Source organism: Marmota flaviventris, chromosome 7, assembly GCF_047511675.1.
Source record: "Marmota flaviventris isolate mMarFla1 chromosome 7, mMarFla1.hap1, whole genome shotgun sequence".
In the NCBI taxonomy this organism is placed as follows: domain Eukaryota; kingdom Metazoa; phylum Chordata; class Mammalia; order Rodentia; family Sciuridae; genus Marmota; species Marmota flaviventris.
Genome location: NC_092504.1, coordinates 73,621,834 through 73,645,701, shown reverse-complemented (window position 1 = coordinate 73,645,701; position 23,868 = coordinate 73,621,834). Strand labels below are relative to the sequence as shown.

Here is a 23,868-nt window from a genome sequence, read left to right as displayed (position 1 = left end):
CTCATAACTAGTAGGTATTATTTTATATGTTGGGGCTCTATAATTCAATCCATGTGATTCATGGTAGACAAATTATTAAGTATGGTATCATTTATCAATATCAAATAATCTTTCAACAGGCCCCAGGTTCATCTTATGCTCTCATTTATCAGATGGGTATAATATCAAATAATGACTTTTTAAAACATTTTGTCCCTCCTACAACTTGCAAAGGTTTATTTTAAACATTATTTTGAGCATGTTTTCAAATTTGTGCAGATTTCTTTTTCATTTTGTAGCATTAATTGGAACTTGTCATTAAAAAGAGCTTAATCCTTTTACATTTCTTGCTTTTGTAAAAAGTCAACCATCTATCTGTTCCTTTTCCAACACTCTCCTATTATTTTCTTTAATTTTTCTCTTCTTAAATATTCTTTATTTGCTCTTATTCTAGTGATTATAATTTATACAATAGATAGGATTCTAAATATCTTGTATTTGTATTTAATATTTGTATGTATATCTTCTCAAGAATATTAAGACTAAAAGTATACCATTATGTTGGAATAACTTTCAGTTTACAGCTAGCAGCTAGCAGCTAGCAGCTGTGAGCAGCTTGGAGTGCTTAAAGAATCTACACTCATTCAGGCCTGATAGGAACACCTGCAGGATGGGATGCTCTGCTCTAGCAAGACGTTAGTGAAACCACATAATTAACACTTGTGGTTAGCGTTGCCAAGCTGCCAGACCAGGAAACTGATAGCTAGGAGCTTCAGGCATGAAACTCTTAACTTAGAAACCCACTCCTTTAGGGACAAAGACCCTTCCTGATGATAGCAATATTTAGAGCATCCTCATAGTGTGGTTACATTAGGCATAAGATGATTGGCTTATGGATACTATCATGCTTATGTATGATTGATAGGCACACCCCACTCAAACCCTATAAAAATCGCATGCATTCTAAAAATAAACTGAGCTACTGGACAATGACTTGAGGTGGGTATCCAGCCAGTTCTCTCACCAGTTCCTGGAGTCTGTGTGTTGATTCCCTGTCTCTATCCCCCATGACTGAGGTAGCCGAGCAACTAATTGACCACATCAGTGACCAGAACCACAGCACCATTAACTATTTTCAACTGATAAACCATGTCTTATAGGCAGCTTTTGATAGTTTACATACTGTTTGTTCTAGTGTAGTTCATGGAAAATTGGAAATTTAGCATTAGGACATTAGCCAAACGACAGAATGATTATGTGCTCATAGATATATACATGTTTTTGACCTAATGTATGTTAATTTTCTCTTCTTTCCAGCACTCATTTCAGGTTGTCTTTTTTTTTTTTTTTTGATAGCTATGTTGTTCACAATTCCTTTCATTTAGGGAGGGTGGGTGCCACATTCCAAGTGGCACCTTCTATTGAGGAGTGAAAGGAGAAGTGATGGAACCTTCACGTTTTTATCACATTTTACACTGTGCAAATGTTTTCACATTTCTTTAGCCAGGCTTCACAAAAGTCCTAGATATTGTCAGAGGCCACCCTGAACAGGAGCTATGCACACATCTTTTGAGTCTTGAGTAAAGAGGTACTGAACTGGCATTGCACCCACTGTGATGCATGTGGACTTACCTCAGTGGGCTAGGTGAGGTGCAGCTCTGGGATTGGGTGTCACCCTATGGGGCTGAGTTATACCCACCTGTTTGTTGTAATATTACCCTTTCCTTTTTTTGATGGAACATTCCATCAAATATACCTGCCCCCCCATCAATAAATTGGGCTTCAAAAAGTGCTCTCGCCCTCTCTCCCATCTCCCTCCCCTGATTTTCTCTTGCCTGCCTTGTGGGAGCTTACATCTGAGGTGGAAAAGCCTTTTTAGACCGCCCATGAAAAAGGTACTTTTTGTGTGTGTTTGCATGATTATTTCATGCTAACCCAAATTCACCTGAGTGACCCTGGTTTAGTAGCCCATGCTGGATGAGGGCTACACAGTTGGCTCATGAACAGGACACCTCAATGTGAATTTGGAGGGTTTGGCTTTGGTTAAGTGCACTTAAAATTTCAGAGTAGTGGTTTGGTTTGTAAAAGAAAAGAGGTTGAAACTAGAAAGTAAGGGGGCGATAATCAGTAACATGGGGAATCCTTCCTCTTTGGAAGAGGCACTCCATTTTACAATCCTGTAAACCATAATGAGAGGTAGAGGGAAAGAAATTAGAAGAGCCCAGCTCAGAATGTGTTTGTGTTTGCATTTATGTGAAGAAAAAAAAAAAGAGGCCAAGACAAGGACTTGTTCCAGGTAATTTATAGGCAGTTGATGTTAGAAACCTGTATTAGAAAATGAGATAGAAAAGGAGAAAAGGCCAATATCCAGGGTCTGTGGAAGTTGACTCTGCAGGCAACCATCTAGATTCCTACTCTGACCACATGAAAGAAAGCATTCCATAATTTCCTGTCTGAAAAACATTGTGATGGGACATTTCTGCTTGGCCCTATTTCTGCTGGTTACGAGTTCTCAAGGAGTGTTGTTACCCTTGAAATTCCTCAACACATTTGCCTGCAAGCTGGGGACCTTACCACATAGAAACAGGACTAAGAGCAGAAACGTGGAGAGAGGTGTGGTGCAGGGTGGAGAAGGGATGCTGTTGGAATGAGCTCAGCTCACATGGAACTGCCCACCACAGCAGCAACCCAAAGTGGACGTGCACAGAGATGTGACAGCACAACAGCACCTAATTTAGCCCGCCCTTCACATGATGCAGATCCACTTATGTTCACTTTAAGTCCACTCTGGACAGCTTGAGGGAGAGGCCACTTGTAGTTTCTAGAAAACACAACATGGAGAAGTGTAGAGGTTCAGTGGAACTAACTGGATCCCTATGTTGATCATGATCACATTTTTCTACGTGTTTCTTCCGCCATCCTTTCTAGAACTTCCTCATACTTGGCCATTGCTTCAGCTGTACTGTAAGCTGCTTTCTGGTATACTTATCCACACCTTCACTCTGGAGGCCTCAGAGACTTGATTGCAGAGAGACACTGAGTTACTTCTGTGAATTCTCTGCCTATTATATGGCAGTAACCCCAGCCTTCAGGATTACAGGGATGACCAATATTATAACTCCTTTCTCTGCTTCTGTGACACCACTGTGGAAATCCCAAAGTGACTAAGTGGCAGACACTGTTAGATTTCATAGAAAATTTCCTGTATGCCCCTGTCTACCTAATCTTCAGGATTCAGGACCTCTAATACATCAGGTCCTAAAGGTGCAGAGACCTAAAGCATAAATTCTGCAAATGAGTTCATGGAAATGATGCTGAGAGAGTCTGGTATTGCTTGGTTCATGGACCTGAGTATTCCAACTTTGGGGAACTGTTCCTGTAGGTTTAATGGAGGTTTCTGCAAACTTATATAAAGTGTCAGTAGATACTTTGGGCTTTGTAGGTGACAATGGTCTTTGTTTCAATGACTTTGCTCTCAAAGGGCAAAAACAGTCACAGCCAATATAAAAGCATCACTCCATGAGGACCTATATCCCAGTGCAGTGATCCTCAAAGACATCAGGATAATCATTCAGTTTTTGCATGTCATCATTTTACCACCAAGTTTCTAGCTGACCCAGTCTCTTGGAAGGGCATTACCATACTGAAAGCTCAACATCAGCACCTGCTGCTGCCAGCTCAAGCAACAGAAGTGGCCCTCAGTAGATCTATCTTGGCACCAATCTCAGGCATTGTAGGATCCATTGACAACTTCCAGCCTTCCTGTCCCCTTGACAATTCTCTTGTAAAGCCCATTGAACATACAGTCAGCAAAAGACATTTCAAAAATCAGTATTATGCTTTTCAAATGTATGTAAATGCAATAGACTCTAATAAATTTGAGATCTAAGGTGAATGAGCATGACTTCAAAGACAGAGAAAGTAGTACATGTACTTCCTCTTTAACATCTCTCCAAATTACCCACTTTTTCCCTTTCTTCCTCCCTCCCCAACATATTGAGGAACCTTCCATAGCAGCAGTCTTCTTGCAGTCTTAAATGGTATCCCAAGGGAAATAACTGGAAAAAAATATCAACTGACATTTCATTTATTTCTGCATAATAGATTGGTCCCCTTCCATTATACATTAGTTCTGACATCCAAGGAAATAAAAGTAAATTACATATGTATACATACATGTTCTTAAGTAAATGTCTATAAACTAATATTTTATTTTTCACCTTATGAAAAATTAACTCACATTTTGTTAATGTTCCTTCAATTAAAAGGTAACAAGATGATAATTCTATTGTGTGTTTGTTGCCACAATAAAAAGTACATTAAAAGGCAATTATAGTGCAAAGAATAAATAAGATACGGTCCACTTTAATGATTAATAATTTTAAAAGAAGATATTGATAATTTGGGCTGTTTTATAAACTGGCAGGTGTACATTGTATATAAATATGGATATGTATTCCTTTCTGTTTAATGAAATGTGTAATATAGAGAACTGTGTCATATAGATAGAGGAAAAATTCTACCAAAAATAGAAAAAAAAAATTGATCTTGATATCTACATAATAACCTGGTAAAACAATGTTATAAGATGCATTAGTCAAATTTTATAAAAAGAAATAATATTATTTAAAGAAAATATAAACATTAACAGCCATGTCCCTAGATTGACATTGCAGCAGTATGGCAAGGTATTCAGTGGTGACTAAATGATGTTCCAAAACACCACAGTAGCAGGGGTCTACATCTGGCAATTTCTTAGATCCCATCATTCCTATATTTCCTTCTGAAAAGGGGAGCCAGACACATTGTGGTCCTGAATTGGATTCCAGAACAATAAAATAATATTTGTAAAAAAATGTGGTGTAATGTGAAGCAACTGTGCAGTTTGATCAACAAGGGTGTTTCAAGGTTCATTTCTGATCTTTGACTGGTGAAGCTTGGAATATAAAAAGTTAACATTAAGGGAATCTGGGAAAAGGTCACATGTGGAAATTTTCACACTATCTTTGCAGCTTTTCTGTAAATATAAAATTATTTAAATATTAAAAGCTTATTAAAAATGTAAGAGAGACTTAAGAATGTGCCTGTGCACAAAAAAGAAACAAACAAATAACAATAAACAAACAAATAAGAAGAGGATGCAGTGACTGGGAAGGTGCATGCGGGGTCTTCTGTGCTGGTCACGTTCTAATTCTTGACCTGGACTGGTGGCTGCATATGTGCCTTATTTTGATACTAACTCAATGAACTGTACTTTTTGTTACATTTTCCTTCAATAAAAGAGAAGTTTTAAAGACACATTCATAGTACTGGTAAATAGTTCTCTACTACAAGTAAAGAATTAAGGGAGAAAACAGAAATAAATTCAGTGTACAAATGTTGGGGAGATCTTGTGTAGATCTCCAAGTTACTAAACCATAAGCATAACATTTTCAGAGCTGAAAGAACATTGGAAAAGGTCACAATCAGCCCTGACAAGTTCTTCATGGAGGTGGCTCTCCAGGTGCTCCTGTAGTGGGAGGGGCAGGACCTGACATCTGTGTCTTAGCAAAGCTCTCAGGAGATTCTGATGCAGCCAGATTATATACCACTGATACATGCAAGGAGATGAAGTGAATGTTCAGAGGCAGAATGTTCCAGAAATGGCACAACAGCCTCATCCCCAGACCCTGGCCCTCAATTCCACCTGCAGTCCAAGGGTTCCAGTTAAGATCCCTAAACCTTTACAATTCCACTAGAGAATATCTGTAAATTCCATCACTCTCAGTTACCTTATCCAAGACATGATTTTTTTTAATCATCATGGATTTTTTTTACTCTAGAAGAAGCACTGATTTTCCAGAATAATTCAAGTTTCATATTTCTAATACAACATTTACACATTTTATTTATTTAATGGCAGATCATATTTAATGATAGATTCACAGACTATTAAAACTGGAGGGGTAATAACCTGACTTCTCATTTTGTACATGGGGAACCTGATGCCAGAGATAATGGAAAGTTGTTATGAGTTTCTAGAGACAAGTCTTTTTTTTTCAGGTCAATAAATTAGCCTGAATTATTCCTAATGCTTACATTCTGGTAAGATAAATCATTACAATATGAAATATCATTAGATTTTGGGTTTTGTTCTTTGATGCATAATTCAGTTTGTTGTTTTTTGATTTTCTGTTGAAAATAATTGTTCCTGATCAAAAGACAAAAAATACTAGATACTTAAAGTAAATTAGGGTGCTTTTTAAATGTGAAAATAATTTGCAGTAAATGAAAGTGAAATTTAAGGATTTCTTTTAAGGTATAACATTCTTAGGTAGGCAATTATGAGAAAGATAAATATCAGAATATTCAAAGCCACATGATTCTTCCATAAGCCCCAAGATGAGAGATCCATGTCCTGCATTAACAAGAATTCTTCACCAAAACATCTGAAATTAAGCAGAAAATATAACTTTATTCATGGCATCTGTGAAATTTTGGTCAATTTATTTGCTTTTCCTTAAAGAAACCTATGGTCTAACAATATCTTTGAAATTATTCCTTCACATACAATAGCTATCAGTAATTGAATACAGACATGTTACTTGATACTATGCTAAGCAACTTGCATATAATATCTTACTTAATCCATAAAATGATTCAAAGAGGTATAGATATTATATTCACTTAAGAGGAGGGGAAGTAGGCTTAATGAGCTCAGCCAAGTTTATAGTCACAGCCCAAGGGACTTGCTGTATCTTATTGCAGAAAAAGGAAAATCCTTATGACACTGGACACACACTTACATTACATAGTCAGGACAGTTGTTGTCATTTGTTATATTGAGTGATGGACAGAAGTTTCTTCCCAAAAACTCATTATGCTGCAAAGCCTATATAACACAAAAAGCAAGGCATGATGGTTTTAAATTTCAAAAACTTTTCGAAGAATTGTCACAATTGAATCCTCAAGTGTAGTCTTTATAGTAATTTTTTATTTGTTCTTTTTAGATATACAAGACAGTAGAGTGCATTTTGGCATATTATACATACACAGAGTACAGCTTATTCTAATTAGGAGCCAATTTTTATGGTTGTACATGATCAGAGTTACCCTGGTCATATATTCAAATACAAAGCTAGGAAAGTTATGTCCAATTAATTCTACTGTCCTTTCTGTTACCGTCTTCTGTCTCTTCTCTTCATTTCCATTTGTCTATTCCAATCGACTTCTATTCTTCACCCCTATTGTCCTTAATAGTGGCTTAGTATCTGCATATTGAACAGAACATTTGGCCTTTGCTTTTCTGGGGTTAGTTTATTAAACATACTATGATATTTAAAGACAAACTAAGTTTCATATTTACATCTGTCACAACAAAGTGACTGAAGTTGTTAATCAAGAGGTCCAGTGTTGGGATGTTGTTTCCAATTAGCCAAGAAGGAAGAACTCTTGCTAGATAACCTCATAGCCCCTTTCTCCTGCTCTCTCCGTGTCATCCTACAACCTTATAATTCTAATGATACATTGTTGTTCATTAAACACTGAAGACTTATTGTAATGACATTTCCTGTTCTTTTCATTAAAACCACTTAAAATGATAGGTAGTAGACTCTTGGTTACACTGTATTAAGGCAACTTTTTATTTTAGCTTATTAGCTGTCTAAACAGGGTTGAATGTTACATAGCCTTTATTTCTCTTATAATTTCCCTTTCAACATGATCTATGTATTCTAGTTTCCCATCTTCTCATTTCCTTATTGAATAGAAACAATGTTTTGCATCAGTCAATCTTTCTTCTTTACTATGAGATTTATTCTCCCCACCCTTTCTCATCCTCAAACAACAGAATGACAGAAGGAAAACCCCAGATGACTTCCTGACCTTGTGCTAATGAAGGCTATTAGAGATTCCTCATCCATTTCTCTTGAAAAAAAAAAATTCTTGGGTGGGAGATGATCACAGGTCATACCAGGGAAGGTAAAATGGGTAGGTTTTATTTTCTCTGTTCCCATCCTGGAAACATGCTCACAAGGGCAGAAAAGAACAGCTTACCATAAAGCCATAATAAGGAATGCTGAAGTACTGAACCCATGATAATTGAGTTGTCCTGGTTCCAAAATACAATGACAGACCCAAAAGAATCTACACAGAGAAAAAGTATGAATTAGAACAGTCCAAGGATTTCAAGAAGATTTGTAAGAAGATGCTTTCCAAGAACTCTACAATCTTCTAAACATTTCTGCTAGGAACAACTCTTGAAATTTTTGCACTTATTCTACTCATTAACCTTCCTTTGCAAGTTCAAACCTCTGCATGGCTAAGGCTGTTTATGGTTTTAAGTTAAGGAAAATATACTATAAAATATACTATAAAATAAGACTCTTAATTTTCTTAAACTACTTTATAATTATACTATGTCAATTCTTTGTCCTCAACTTTCTCTGCAACTGTATATAATGGAAGATTAAGAAGTATACTTGTCTCTTGGTATCTAAAGAGCCCAGGTTCAGGACCCATGCATACAGATACCCAAATCTATAAATGCTCAAGTCCCTTTATTTTTAAATAGCATAATGCTTGCACGTAATCCCAAGTAAATTGTTTATATTTTAAATATATGTATCCTTTATATTTTAAACCACTTCCACATTTATCATAATATGTAATAGCATAGAAATGCTATGTGTGTAGCTTTTACCATATATGTATAGCTATATATACTAAGTAGTTTAGGGAATAATGAGTAAAAAAATAGAAAAATTGTACATATTTATTACACACACAATTCTTGTTTTGTAAGTTTTCTGTTTGTGGTTGATTGCATCTTAGAATGCAGAATGCATGTACTATGGGCCTTATTGTGCTCACTATTCTAATTATATCCCTACATTGTGTTGCCCCTAATAATCCTGAAAATCTAGAAACATATACAAGAACATTCCTGAGCATCACATACCCCTCTCTATTCCCATATGTTAATAAGTGTTGTTATTTACAGTGTTTGCATTTTGTATTCATGATGTTAATATTAAATTGGGCTTCAGAAATGCAGGCTTCAGGTTTCACAAAGGCTAGAACTGATAAATTAAATAATGCAGTGTAGTGCACTAGAAAAATGTGGTAAATCTCTCAATTTAATGCTAGTAAAAGCAGTATAACAATGCTGACTCAGGAAGAAATATTGGAGATGAGTGAGAGGACAGGCTGAATTCTACCTCACTCTTGTCCTAACTGGCATGAGGTGTGTGGGGATATGCACACCAAACATCAGACTTGACCTAACAAGTGCCTGATGGATAAAATGGACTCTCTGAATAAAATGCAATTTTATGACTGGCTTTTAAAATTTTATGTGGAGACTTTTAAATAAAAAATAAAAGTATCAATAAATCAAACAAAACATCTTTTTTAAATTGAAGTACATTTCCTTTACAGTAGATGAAATATAAACAACACTTATCACTTCTCATTAATTATTCATTGGTAGTTGCCAAATTCAGAAACAGAGAACTAAACTTTGGCAAGAGTATGTGCTAAGCCATTCTTGAATGGTTATGCCAAAATGAACCCTAATATTATGAATAAGTATAACTCAATAATAAGAAGTGTTTACTAAATAGTATGTGCTTTGTAAGTGTCATTGGAAGACATCTCTTCCTACTGTAGTTTGAGCATGTCTCTATAGCTGATGTTGTAGTGGATGGAATGTGGACATTTATTCTATTTATCTGTTTATTCATTTATGTTTGTGCTAATTTTGAGAGCATAAATTATAAAGACTTAGTAACCTATATTTTTATAAAAAAAGATGAAAGAAAAATATATTAATGTAAGAGATCCTCAGGATCCAGGACAATGGGGACCTAAAACTATAGATTTTAGAATTTGCAATAATTTTAAAATATCTTCAAAATGCAAGAAGCATTGGAACTAGACTGTTGTTACACTTCTCATGGAGCTTCACTTTCACCTTGGGTGGTAGTGAATCCAACCAAACCTCTGCTGCTTACACAGCTGGCAGTTCTCTAACACCAGCAAGGAAAGCAGGCAGAGAACTGTGTGTTTGTGAGGGAATCAGCTAATTTTTCTGTTTTATGAAGTTCCAATTTATCAAGATTTCATAATATGTCACCAAAATGTCTCTATTAAAAGACCATTAGTAAGAACATGGTGCCTAAGTTAAGTAACTAGAAACCAGCAAAAGAGACGAGATAACACTCCTTAGGAAAATGTGATCTTCTCTAATGTAAACTATACTTCAGTCTGTGGCCTCCTGAAAGTATAAGAGTCCCACCTACCAAATCCCCAAATATGGATTTACATGACAGGAAGGTGCAGAAGAAAGAAGCGTGAAAATACATCCCAGAGAAGCACAGTACACACTCACCATCATAAATGTAAAATAGGAGTCCGTGATACGCATTGCAGTATTTCCGTCAGTGTGTCCTGCTACTATGGCCAGGGTAATGGAAATGGATGAAAAAGCCAACACCAAGAGGGTTAAGAACATGATGAAGAAAGTCTCTACTCCTGGCTTGGATACTTAAAAAAAAGAAGGGATTAGTCCAGTGTAGCTCCCTGTGTATTAGAGGATATTCATTGTGCCAATATCAGTATAACATTGAGAAAACAGTACTAACAGGACAAAAAAGTCACCCACTATTCCAAACAATTTTATTGTTTCTGTCACATAACTGAGAAGGCGTATTTTCAGATTTAAGTCCTTATAGACAAATTGCCACATGGTTCTATGGTTCAGAATAGGACTCTTAAGTTTCTTAAACTACTTTATAATTATCATGAGTTAATGTTTTGTGTCACATGATCTGAGGATTTGGGAATGGCTACAAGAACACTGATGAGGAATCTAGGGCTCTAGATCTCGTGCCTAATACTTTTGCCATAAGTATTTGTAAAACGGAAGGTTGTAAACTCCATTATTGGTTCAAATTCTATAATGTATTGTCAAAGAAATCTCTGATGTGTGTGAATGTGTGTGTGCGGGGGTAAGTATTGATCTGTAAAACATATATAAATGATAATTCAAAAAGTCTGGGGTTAAGCCAGAGCATAATGCACAAATGATATTGTCTACTTCATCAAACAAGTAATTTCATTAAATCAATAAACCCCCAAGTTACCATCTTCCTCTCATTTGAAAAGTGAGCAGGGAGAGAATATATGTGTATGAAGAATTTTTTGTGCCTCTCTATGTGTCTCTACAGATACTATAGATGTCACTGCCTATTTATATTTCATATCTATATTGAGATACGTGTCGAGAGAGAAAAACAGTAGAAAAAGACAATAAATATTCCAGCTACTCTAACACAGTTTCAAATACTTTGAAAAAGTCAGTCTATGTTTGTGTAAGACAAATAGCATCTGCATTGTTTTATAGGTGACAACAGGTATAGTTTTATAAGCAGTTTTAAAAAGTTCATTTAGAAAGTCTAGAAAAGCATGTACATACTAACTCGCTATTTTAGAGAGTATACAGTAGATGTGTGCTTTCTCCATTATAGCTTGTTTTTATAGTTTTGGGAACCCAAAACATGTTTGCAAACAGAAGTTAACTTCTCCTCATATCCAAGAGTAAAGACATCCTCTTTGTCTCGATACTTACCGACTATGAAGTATAGTGTACAAATACATACAAAACTTGTCAAGAACATCTCGAGTAGCAGATCAGACAAAAGACTTCCAAAGAAATAAGATGACACTCTGTAATACCCACTGGTGGACTCATGTCTATAGAATACAAATATATACCAACACGCCAGGTTAGTTTACAAAGGAGAGCCCAGAGGAGATGCTTCTGTGCAGACTCTTGCTGCCACCAGGTCTAACCCTGCAGCTGCCCACAGGCCCTGGGCTGATTTCCCAGGCCCTTCCCCCATCAGGTGCAGCCCCCATGGGACATCAGCACCTCTCCTGCTGCTGCCCACTCTGGCCCCATATAACCCTTCCAGCAATGCAGAGTCTGCATCTCCTCACTCTCCTCAGAGACTCTGCTTTCCCTCTGAGGCTGGCTCCGTGGGAAGAAAGGATTAATTTCAGTGGTACAAGGGACTATCTTTTCCTCACTTTGCAATGTGAAGGTGATGTTGTTATCCTCCAAGTCTCCAGTGTAGCTGAAGATCCCCCAAACACTTTTCAATTCCATTCTCATGTTAAAACATGAAAATTATTTCCTTCTTTAGTGATCATGCTTTCCAACAATACATCCTTATTAGATACCAAGTCTTAATCTTTGCTGTTCCAAACACTTCTCTTTCCAAATTCCAAACTGTTTTATCCATGTCTTCATTCCTTTCCTTTCTGATGATTCCTGTCCTGGGAATGTGGGCATGGGCAAGTCTCCTCTATCTTTGTACAACATAGGGAATAAAACCATCCTGCTCTTTCCAGTAAGGCTGCCCTCTGGCTCTCTCCACTCTGTGACCCACTCAGGGCTGAGCTTGGCCACGTACTTTGTTAACTTTATATCTCATCTCCAATTTGCTGCTAACACAACATTTAAATGCCTACCAAATCCCCTGAATTTTTCTTGAGAGGGTCCTTATGACGTATTATTTTCTAAAAACAAAAGAAACGTCTTACTCTCTTTACTCCTCACTTTCTCTGAAGAATTGGGATTAGTCGACCACACCTCATCCTTGACATTTCTTTTCCCTAGGTAGCAGCCCTCACATGCTCTTGATTTTCCACTCCTTTTAAGACTGCTTTTCTCAGTTAATATTGGTAATCCTTATATATACTTCAAAAGTTTGTGTTGTTCATGATAAATATATTCAATTTAAATTTCAATTTAAATAATAAGGAATGGAATAGTAGTGAAAAGGAAAGAAATTTTCCAGTAATCCCCATTATCAAATCCCTGGCCCAGTATAGGATGGAAACAGTTTGGCCACCAGCCAACAGTGCTCTTTCCCTGAATAGAGGCCAACTCACACAAAACGCTTCTTCTGGAGCACAAAGTGCTGCACCGTCCATTTGCTGAAGCCACACTGGTAGGACATTAGGTAGAAGAGCATCAGTGCTCTGTCAGGAAAGAATGGGAATAAAAGCAGCTCAGTCAAGTCACACTGTTAGGTTGGTTTCTTCCCACAGAACTCATTCCAGAGTAGAACTCTTCTGGTTTAAACAGACAGGAAAGCATCACCTCATCAGGTCTCTCCCTGTGTGTTCTCGGTGGGGCCCTAGTTACACCACATTATAGCACATATTGAAATTTCTGTGTGGTTTGCTGTGCACTGACTTGTATTCACTAATTTTTGTTTTTATTTATGTTAAAGAAATAACCCCTAATGCCATGGTACTAGGAAGTATGTCCTTAGGGAAGTATAAGGTTTAGATGAAGTTATGAGGGTGGATCCCCTGTGATGTGATCGGTGCCCTTTTAGAGGAAGGAACCCCAGACACTCTGTGCTATGAGAGATGCAGAAGGAAGGAGCCCTCTACAGTTAGGGAAGGACCCTCACAGAAGCATGACCTTCTGGAAGGGGGCTCTGACCCCAGACTTCCAGTCTGTACAATTGAAATGAAATGAAGGTTCCTCATGTAAGTCACTGAGTCTATGATGTTTTGCTATTACAGCCTGAGCTAACACTTAGATCAGAAAAATACTCTCATCTTCAGTTTAACTCACAAAAATGCTGAGTATAATTCCTAATATATGAAGAGAAACCTTAAGTGAACTAAAGCTCCAAAGGGTTAAGATATTCAAGTACCCAATTTGGTTTTAAAGTGAAGTAACAAGAGAATAGGGCATGTGGAGGAAAATGCCAGAGAGTGGAGGGCACCCACACAGGACATCAGAAAGCCTGGACACCATCCTTGAGGTGGGATAGCCTATGGAGTTTCCAAAGTGATGAAAATGACATCAAACTGATGCTTATTCATAATGAAAATGAATTCAATCACCTGTATGAAGAGTATTAATATGTACATCTCTGTAAAATAATTGAGGGGTAGCAAGTAAAGTGTCCAGTTGATTTAAGTTTCAACAGAAATAAGGGTTTCATGGGAGCTTGACAACATCCTTGAAACAGGGATGGGGTTCCCTGCCTAAGCAGACAGCTAAACTTACAGGGAAGATAATGGTGTAAACATGTAAAGAGAGGATGTGTGCATCATTCAGATGACTTAAAAACAAGGAAACTTTTTTTTTTTTTTTGGTTACCAGGGATTGAACTCAGGGGCACTCGACCACTGAGCCACATCTCCAGCCCTATTTTGTATTTTATTTAGATGCAGGTTCTCACTGAGATGCTTAGCGCCTTGCTTTTGCTGAGATACTTCTTGTGATCCTCCTGTCTCAGCCTCCTAAGCTGCAAGAGTTAAAGGCATAAGGCACCACATGTGGCTACAAGAGAACATTTCAAAAAATGTAAACAAAAGTGAACAATACCTTAAAGGTTAGAGTCCATTGATATATTTTTTTTCTCATGCTACATGACAAAGTTTATTTGAAACCCATACATCATCCACACATTTCCCATGCTGAATACCTATTATAACAACAGGTATCCTAAATGCAAGAAGTGAATAAATTTCACTTCATTCAGGTAGTTTATGTGAATGTGTACTTTCCATTGACATAAACATTCTGTGTCACCTCAAGTCACCCACATAAGGCCATACTTTTCCACAACTGTTTTTCATGCACAGAAAGTTATGACACAACATGACTTCTCTACACAAGTATTATCTTACACTTAAAGAATGAAGAACTAAGGATGCTGGCTGTTTTAAATATGAAAGTTCACACAATAATTAAAAGAAATAGAAAATTGTGAGGCCCAAGAGACAACCAGCTATATAACTTTTAGTACTTAGTAGACCTAATATCGAGCTGAATGTCAATTTAAAAGCATCTTGTGGAAATATTCAATTAAGTTTATTGTCTCACAATTAACAATACAGTAATATTCATAACTCTGAAAAAGTAGACAGTGAAATTCTTCCTAATATAGAAAATAATTTACTTTATGATAAACGTTTTTATTATTAAAAAAATGTATAATGCATCCAGTGCTTTTCAAGGTGGCAATCCACGTGTCATACCTAAATATAGATCAGATCTATTCTTATTTATAGATTGACAAATTATACTCATACATTTGTGGGACATACAGTGACATTATGTTTCAAGAATACAATGCTACCTGTGTGTGGTGGTGCACACCTATGTTCCAAGGACTCAGGCCAGCCTCAGCAACTTAGGGAGGACTGAAGAAACTTACTGAGATTATATCACAAAATAAAAAATAAAAAGGGATGGAGACTTAGCTCAGTGAAAAAGTGCCCCTCAAATATATAATGAAAAAGAATAACAAAATAACTATTATGGCGATATCCATTACTTCAAAGGTTTGTATACTTCTAACTTTCATCATTTTTATGATGAAAATGTTTGAAATATATGCTCACTAATTTTGAATTGTACATTATTATTTGCTGCATTCACCACCCTGCTGAATATATCTCAAAGGAAAGCAAAACCTATCCTTCTTGCCTTACTGAGAGTTGTACTTTTGACCTTCATCACATCATTTCCTGCATATTTTAGTCTCTGGAACCCCCCCCCCCCATTCTACTCTGTTTTAAGAGTCCAATAGTGTCAGAATTTACATATAAGTGATAACATGTGTTTTTTTAAATCTCTTTGGATTATTTTACTTAAGCATAATGTTCTCTCCAATTTCATCCATGTTGTCAAAAATGGTAAATTTTTTTCCTGAGGCTGAACAGCATTCCCTTGAGCATACACCCATTTTCCTTATTCATTCTTCATCTGATGGACACTTGAATTGATACCTGACTTGACTGTTGTGCACAGGGCTGCAATGAACACTGCAGTGCAGATTCCTCTTCAACTAACTGAATTAAAACATTTTATGTAAATACACTGAAGTGGGATTACTAGATTTAAATATTTTTTAAAATACATCCTTTTCTTAATTTGTTTAGCTGTCATCACAACCCATTAAGGGTATGAATTCAAAGGAGCTCACAGTCTACACTGGATTCAAACCCAATGCCTTAGTTACACAGTTAGAAGACATGCTATGACACCACTTGATTCCAAAGAAGAGTACTAAACCACTGGCCTTCACAGCAATTTTAAATGAAGGACTGATAATCAATCATGTTTAAAGGAAGCTCTAACCACTTGGTTCCAGAGAGAAAGCAGAGACATCATTTTCTAATTGAAACAATTAATCACTAATCATGTGATCATTAAAGGAGAGTTAGATGAACCACACACAGAGGCCACTTTCACATAGTCCAAAATCTTCTAAAAATGTAGCAAACAACTTTCAAAAATGCAAATTCAAAAAGGTTAGTGTCCAATTTCTCCAGAAAACATTTGAAAAAACAACTATACTCCTGTATTTCTATGGATTTTTCTACCAAAACATGTGATGGTCAGCTTTTCACTTTTTCAACACTGCAGTTCATAACAGATTTCTCACTACTTTTCCCACTGGCTTCCTGCTGCACAGTACACATGGTTCATGGCTTCAAGACCCTGTGATTGTGCTTGGCTTGGTTAAGAAATGGCATCTATGCAGGGCATAAATACTAACAGAGTTGTAAAAAAATCCAGAGATTTCTGCCTTTTGAAGGTAAAAATGTGACTTAATTCTGGAAAACAGATGTAATAATTGTCTCTTCATAGGTAAACACCATCTACTTCAATAAATGGAAAATTCACTATACCTGAGTACAGAATTGAATTTTATGGTTATTCTTTCATTCAAAAGCAAACAACAATAAGTGTTGGCATGGATGTGGGGAAAGAGAAACACTCATACATTCCTGGTGGGACTGCAAAATTGTGCCACCAATATGGAAAGCAGTATGATGATTCCTTGGAAAACTGGGAATTAAACCACATTTTTACCCAGCTATCCCACTCCTCAGTCTATACCCAGAGGACTTAAAAACAGCATACTACAGGGACATAGCCACATCAATGTTTATAGTAGCACAATTCACAATAGCCAAATTGTGGAACCAACCTAGATGCCCTTCAGTAGATGAATGGATAAAGAAACTGTGGTATATATACACAATGGAATATTACTCAGCAATAAAAGAGAATGAAATCATGGCATTTGCAGGTAAATGGATAGGGTTAGAGAAGATAATGCTATGTGAAGTTAGTTAACCCCCCCAAACCAATTGTTGAATGCTTTTTCTGATATAAGGAAGCTGATTCATAGTGGGGTAGGGAGGGGGAGCATGGGAGGAATACACAAACTATAGATAAGGTAAAGGGGTGGGAGGGGAAGGGAGGTGACATGGGGGTAGAAATTATAGTGGAATGCTCATTATCCAAAATACCTGTATGAAGACACAAATGGAGTGAATATATTTTGTATAGAAGCAGAGATATGAAGAATTTGCCTATATATGTTATATGAATTGTACTGCATTCTGCTGTCATATAACAAATTAGAATAAAAAATTTTAAAAAAATACAATTGGCCTATATCTTTGGTTCATTTTAGGTTTTCATTATGCATCTTGCTACTCAAAAGCAGAAGGCTTATTTAAAAAATGACATTTTTTTCTTTTCCTTCTTTCCTTCCTTATCTGTGGGGAATCAAGAATAACATTCTTCCTGTCTCAGGCATGGTTAATTAATGAGAAGAATAAGAAAATCGGTGTCATTAAGATATTCAGACCTGGGAACTGGTACCAACAGTTCTGACAAAAAGCTACCTCAAGCACCATGTGTACATTATGTATATTTTTAAGAGGCACATAATGAGTTTCTCCCAGAATTTTCCTTTAATAGCACTTTGTTCTCCCTGTACAGAAGACAATAGCTCTGGAAATATTAGTCTACTATTTTCTCATATAATAACAAAATAATAAGTTAATATTTTTATTTTTCTCAAATCCTTCTCACCAGATGTAGTGGCCCATGCCAAAATCCCAGTGACTCTAAAGGCTGAGGAAGGAGGATCACAAGTTTGAGACTAGCCTCAGCAACTTAAAAAGGGTCTAAGCAACCTAGTGATCCTCTGTTTCAAAATTTTAAAGAAATAAAAAATAGGAAATGGCTAGGAATGTGACTCAGGGGTTAGGAGTCCCTGGGTTATATCCCCAGGACCGCCTCCCCCCCCCCCCAAAAAAAAAAAAAAAACAACAAAACACCATATCCTCATTATTTGAATTATCATCAACTCCTCAGGAAAAAACCAAGCTCCACTGTTCTCAACAGTAAAATGGGGATGAGATCATTCACTCCTCTGGCCTTTGGGCCTTGGGAGGTAACACAGCCATAATCATGAAGCATGGAGCCCAGTGCCTATGGAGGAATGGTTCTCCATACATGAATTATGATGAGAATCCTGAGGTCTGAGATGTTGAGAATTGTTTAGAACATGAGGCAGCTGTTGAAAATGTCATCAGGGGATGAGTTAAGGGCACATTATGACCCAAACTAGAAAGGATCATAACACTGACTAGAGTGCTTTGCATAGGAGAGTCAGGAACAACTCATTCCCATCCACATATCCTATACTCTCAAGTCACACAAATACAAAAATTGAGGAAACTGTCTCATTACCACCAAAGAAAACATATCAACTGAATTATTTCAAAATTAAAAACATCTTTGCATAAAGGCATTATGAACTCAGTGAAAAGAAACCTACAGAATGGGATAACATATATCTAAATTATATATCTGAAAGGGATTAAAAAACTCCTAAATATAAAGAACTTCAATCATCATCAATAACAAAACACCCAAAACCAAACAAAACAATTTCAAAATTGGCAAAGAACTTAAACCAAACATTTCTCCCAAGAGTCTGTGGATCTCTGTTTTTTTAAAAAGAAAAAAATAGTAAGTTTTGGTGAGAATGTAAAAAAAATTGGAACTCTGTGTGCTGTTGGTAAGAACTATACAAGCAGTAAAAGAGACTTTGGCAGGTCTTGAAAAAATTAAAAAAACTTACAACATGATCCAGAAATTCTACTGCTGGGTATCTGCTCCAAGATATGGTTGAAAGAAGGATTCAGGCAGGTGTGTGTATACCCATAGCAACATCATTCCAATAGCCAAAAGGTGTAAGCAACCCAGATTTTCAGCAGTAAATGAATGGATAAATAAAATATAGTTTATACTTATATACAATTTGGTCTTAAAAGGGAAAGAAATTAAAACATGTTCTACAATTTAGATGAAACTTGAGGACTTTATGCTCAGGAAATAAGGAAGTCATGAAAAGACAAGTATTGTATTACTTCACATTGGTGAGATATCTAGAATGGCCACATTCAGAACAAGAAAGTTACAGATGGTTGCAGAAGTGACAATGATGGGTGTGGGTAGTTACTCTAAGGTGGGTTGAAGATTCCACTGAGAAGATCAACAAATGGTCAGAGTTGGATGGTGTTGACCAGGGACAACATGCATGTATTTTATTCCACTAACTCTGCACTCTAAAGTGGTTAGAATGTGCATGAGATGTGTGTAATTTTCCGCCACACACATATATACATTTTTGAAACTGAAAATTAACTCTTCCATTCAGTTTTTGGCACACTAACTAATCTTATCCCATAATAAAACAGAAATGTTTACCCTGTAATGTCATAAATTTGAAATCTTAATGGATGTTCATGAGCTTAAACAAAATGATGGCATTTTCACAAAATGGAGATCCAAATTTACTTACCTATTGTGGATTTCAGAACAAATATCCTTCAGCAAAATGAACATGACACCTGTAACCAGTCCCACAACAAATGTAGAAATTATCTATTCAAAAAGAAAAGTGAAAAATGAAAGGAAAGAGTTTCAGTTACAGGTAAGGCTTTTTATTACCTAATCAAATATCTCCACTGAAATATACATGTTAAATGGATTGACCATAGTCACAGAGGAATTATCAAACAGTGATTGTTATTAGACACTTTCTAAATTAAAATTGAAAATGTTAGGATTCTGTTTTGGGGGTACTGACAGGACAAGGGAGCAGATGACCAGAAAAGCTAAGATTCTTCCCAGTGTCCACCAGGCACTGTCCACAAATGTCACATAGGTTAATAGCATGAGAAAGTCATTTGAAGAAGATATTTTGGGAACAATATGAGACTTTTGACTTGAACTGAATTCTCATGTTTCATGCCAGTGAATGTGCACAATTTTATATTTCAAGAAGTTCAAATTAAAACTGGATGACTTCACTCCAATTGTTAGAAATAAATGAAAATTGGGGGCAGGGTATGTAGTTAAGCTACAGAATGCTTGCCTAGCATTTGCTAGACTTAGGGTTTGCTTTCACTCACTGCAAAATGAAGAGATAAGTAAAATTTTAATACCACTCAAAAATTTTATCAATGGAATTTTGAATGATAAGTGAGTAGTGATATGCACCTATTCAAACTGTTTGAAATTCCCACCTGCACAGGAAAAAGAGCATTGTCACAGTCACCAAAGCACATTGGCCTCTTGGGGGCATCCAAGTGCTTCAGTGACCATCTCCTCTGACATTGTTATCTTTCAATACCAACCATTGAGGCCTACAGTTAATATGGCACACCTGACTTGCCAATTCTTTGCCTTTATCACCCATCTTCACTTATTCAGTCTGTGTGAATGTCTCCCAGAGAAAATGGACCAATATTACATTTGCTCTTAGAATAAAAATCTCTTAAGGATGCTTCAGTGGGCATAAGGTCAAAGGTTATATTAGAATACATGTGAGGAATTATTCTTATAATTATGCATGGGTTAACTATAATAATACAGAAGGTGGGAAAGTAAAGAAAACAAAACACCTTTCCAATTATCTTGGAAATGTAAAAGTTTTTTAAAAATCTCAATATTACAACAATATCAAGCCATGAACTAATTTGTAATGGACAGTTGGAAAAATGGCCACCAAGGTGCAAAGAAAAGAACCATGATCTATAAAGAATAATTGTAAGGAACAGACTCAGGAAAGAAGATTATTGAAATCTTTCACATATGAGATATCCTTAAAATTCTTTTGCTAAATAAGATAAATATTTGGTGTAGTTTCGGGAATTCATTCCACTGTCATATTTCCAAAACCCTCAGATTCTGCTCTTTCTTTCAACTAGTCAAGCTTCCAAGATCAATGCTGATGTCTCTACAAGGTTCACATGTGTCGTTTATTCTTGCATGGGGAAAAAAAAAGACATTGAGCAAAGTGAACATTTCAAAACAGAGTAAATGGATCTATGAGATTTGTACATCTGTCTTCTGGTCTCTGTTCAAAACAGATAAAAGAAAGAAATTATCCAACTACATTATTCTGCCCTGGTTCAGATATATTTAAATAACATTTCTCATAGTGTGTTCTGAGGGATGTTTGTTAATAATTTAATGCATAGTCAAATGTTTAATATGCAAGCGGAAACAATGAAGCTTAGAGAGATTAGTGGTAATGCTGTCAAGTAGATATAAAGAACAAAAACCCCTCATTTTCAAGTAATCCATTCATTGCAATATCTTCCCAACATATCATCTCATTAAATGTCAAGTTGGAATCATGGCAATAAATAACTAAAATACAATAAGTCAATAAATAAAGGATTATCAGGAAGTCATTAAAATTTCTAATAGCTCCATTTACAAAAACTTAGAGAAATAAAAATCATACAATATTAAGAACCTTATGTCAGAGTCAGAAACAGTGGCACAAGCCTGTAATCCTAGCAACTGGGAGGCTGAGGCAGGAGGATCACAGTTTAAAGCCAGCCTCATCAGTTTAGCAAGGTGTTTCCAACTTAGCAAGACCCAGTCTTAATATAAAATATAGAAAGTTCTATGGATGTGTCTCAGTGGTAAAGCCTCTCAGTACCTAAAATAAAATAAACATAAATTAAAAATTAAAAAACTTAAACCAAGTGTCAGTAAACTATGGCTCACAGACCAAAAACAGCCACTTATTTGAATAAGCCCATAAGCTAAGAATATTTTACCAATTTTTTTTCAATTGCTGGGGGGGTAAAATATAAAGAATAACATTTCTTTCAATATGAAATTCAAAATTCAGTGTCTGTGAATAAAGTTTTAGTGGAATGCTGACATGTTCATTTGCTCACATATTAGCTATGGCTGCTTTTATCTTTTTATTTATTTTTTTGGTTGTTGTTTGTCCTCTTGGTTTTCTTTTTTTTATTATTAGTTGTTCAAAACATTACAAAGCTCTTGACATATCATATTCCATACATTTGATTCAAGCACATTGGCTGCTTTTATAATGAAGTGCAGAGTTGACCTTGTGAGAAAAGCACCATGTGTGGCTCTGAAAGCCTAAAATATTTATCTTCTGAGCCTTTACCTAAAAGGGTTTGCCTGCTCCTGAGCTAACATTTCAACATTTAAAATCCTGAACAAGAGTTGTCCCACTGAGCTCAGGGATCTACAAGGTTCTTCCCTTACTGTAGAGACTACTGCTTCCCTGAACATTGCTAGAATTGCTTTTGGAGAACCAAGTTCAATGATGAGACAAGTAGGCTGAATGTGCTACTTGGAGGCTCTGGGCCTGCTGTTTGACTCTTAAGGAAGCCTAGGGCCCACACCTGCACACCTGGTGTAAAGACACCTCTGTTCTAATAACATCTTGCCCAGAACTACCATATGTTTCTTGGATAAGACACTTAAAAATCAATTTTAGAGACAAGAAAAGCCTAATGAACAAATCACTCAGAAGAATCAAATTATTACAGTGTCTTCCTGTTCAACAGTGGGCTACCAAAATTAATGCATATAATTGAACTGACATAGTTCCAAATTACCTCCAGTCTATTATCTAAGAATAAAATATTGCTCTTGAACAACAGGAAACAAAAGTGTTTGAAAGAAATGCCAAAACACGAGGACTAAAGAAGTTCTAAGCAATGAACATCATCCCTGAAATGCGGATGCAGACTCTCATGTACATGTGGAGAGCAACACTTAAATACGAAAACTGTGCTACTCATGCTGAGAAGTCAGTTCACTAAAGCCTGCAATATGTCATATCTTAATACTCCACAGAAATACAATGATTGATCATAAAAATAATAAACCAAAAAAAAAAAAAACAGCTAAATTGAATTCTCTAAAAATATTGGACAAATTAACTAAGAGAACCAGTGTTTAGTGTGACATAGGGGTTAACACTAACTAAAAAAATGGGCTAAAGGTGTAGCCCAATGGCAGAGCATTGACCTAGTGTGTGTGAAGTTCTGGGTTCAATCCCCAGTATTGCAAACAAAACAAAACAAAATGCAAACCTTGAGGAATGATGAAAATTACCACAGAGTTGATCAAAAGGAGAATAGAACATCATTGCATCTTATTTAAGGGAGTTAAACCCAATGTGAATATAACTTCAAGTATGGTTACTTTCTGTGCATAAAGTGCACATTCCTGGGTTATGTATTGCTTTGCCAAGATTAGAATCAATTAATAAGGAGGGTCAATTATAAGAAAGAGCATTCTACCCACTGTCTCTTAGACAGTGGACAGAACAAACTACCTTCAGGAAGAAAAATTGACACTAGTTGTTTCAACACCTGATTTCAATGTCAAATCAATCCTCTTCTCCCCACCTCCAGACCTCTCCTTCATTTCCAACTTTTCACTCTCTAAACCTTATGCATAATTCATTCTACCATCTCACATGCTTTGTATTTTTTTTATTAGGCTATCATTTGATTCTTTCATAAGGAAATAAGATTCATAGAAGCAGAAATTTAAATTTTTAACCCATTATTCACTACTGTAGTAGAGTATTCAAATGAAACATATGATATTGGAATGTATCTTTGGAATGAATCAATAAATGATAATGGACAGCTCCTAGAAAATGCCACAATTGGTTGAAAATTGTTTGTCAGAACATTTTTTTTGAAATAAAA

At 36.1% G+C, this 23,868-nt stretch overlaps 1 protein-coding gene across 1 annotated transcript in view; it reads right to left on the bottom strand.

The window, feature by feature from the left end:
- Positions 1–5,872: 5,872 nt before the first annotated feature.
- LOC139706520 (broad substrate specificity ATP-binding cassette transporter ABCG2-like) overlaps positions 5,873–23,868 on the bottom strand; it is a 50,369-nt gene continuing 32,373 nt past the window's right edge. The window contains exons 10-16 of the mRNA XM_071614834.1: positions 19,668–19,750; positions 12,916–13,005; positions 11,588–11,712; positions 10,349–10,503; positions 8,014–8,103; positions 6,765–6,850; positions 5,873–6,407 (exon numbers count right to left, since the gene is read on the bottom strand). Coding sequence (XP_071470935.1) covers positions 6,260–6,407; positions 6,765–6,850; positions 8,014–8,103; positions 10,349–10,503; positions 11,588–11,712; positions 12,916–13,005; positions 19,668–19,750 — 777 coding nt within the window. The 3' untranslated portion in view covers positions 5,873–6,259. The remainder of the gene's footprint in view (positions 6,408–6,764; positions 6,851–8,013; positions 8,104–10,348; positions 10,504–11,587; positions 11,713–12,915; positions 13,006–19,667; positions 19,751–23,868) is intronic.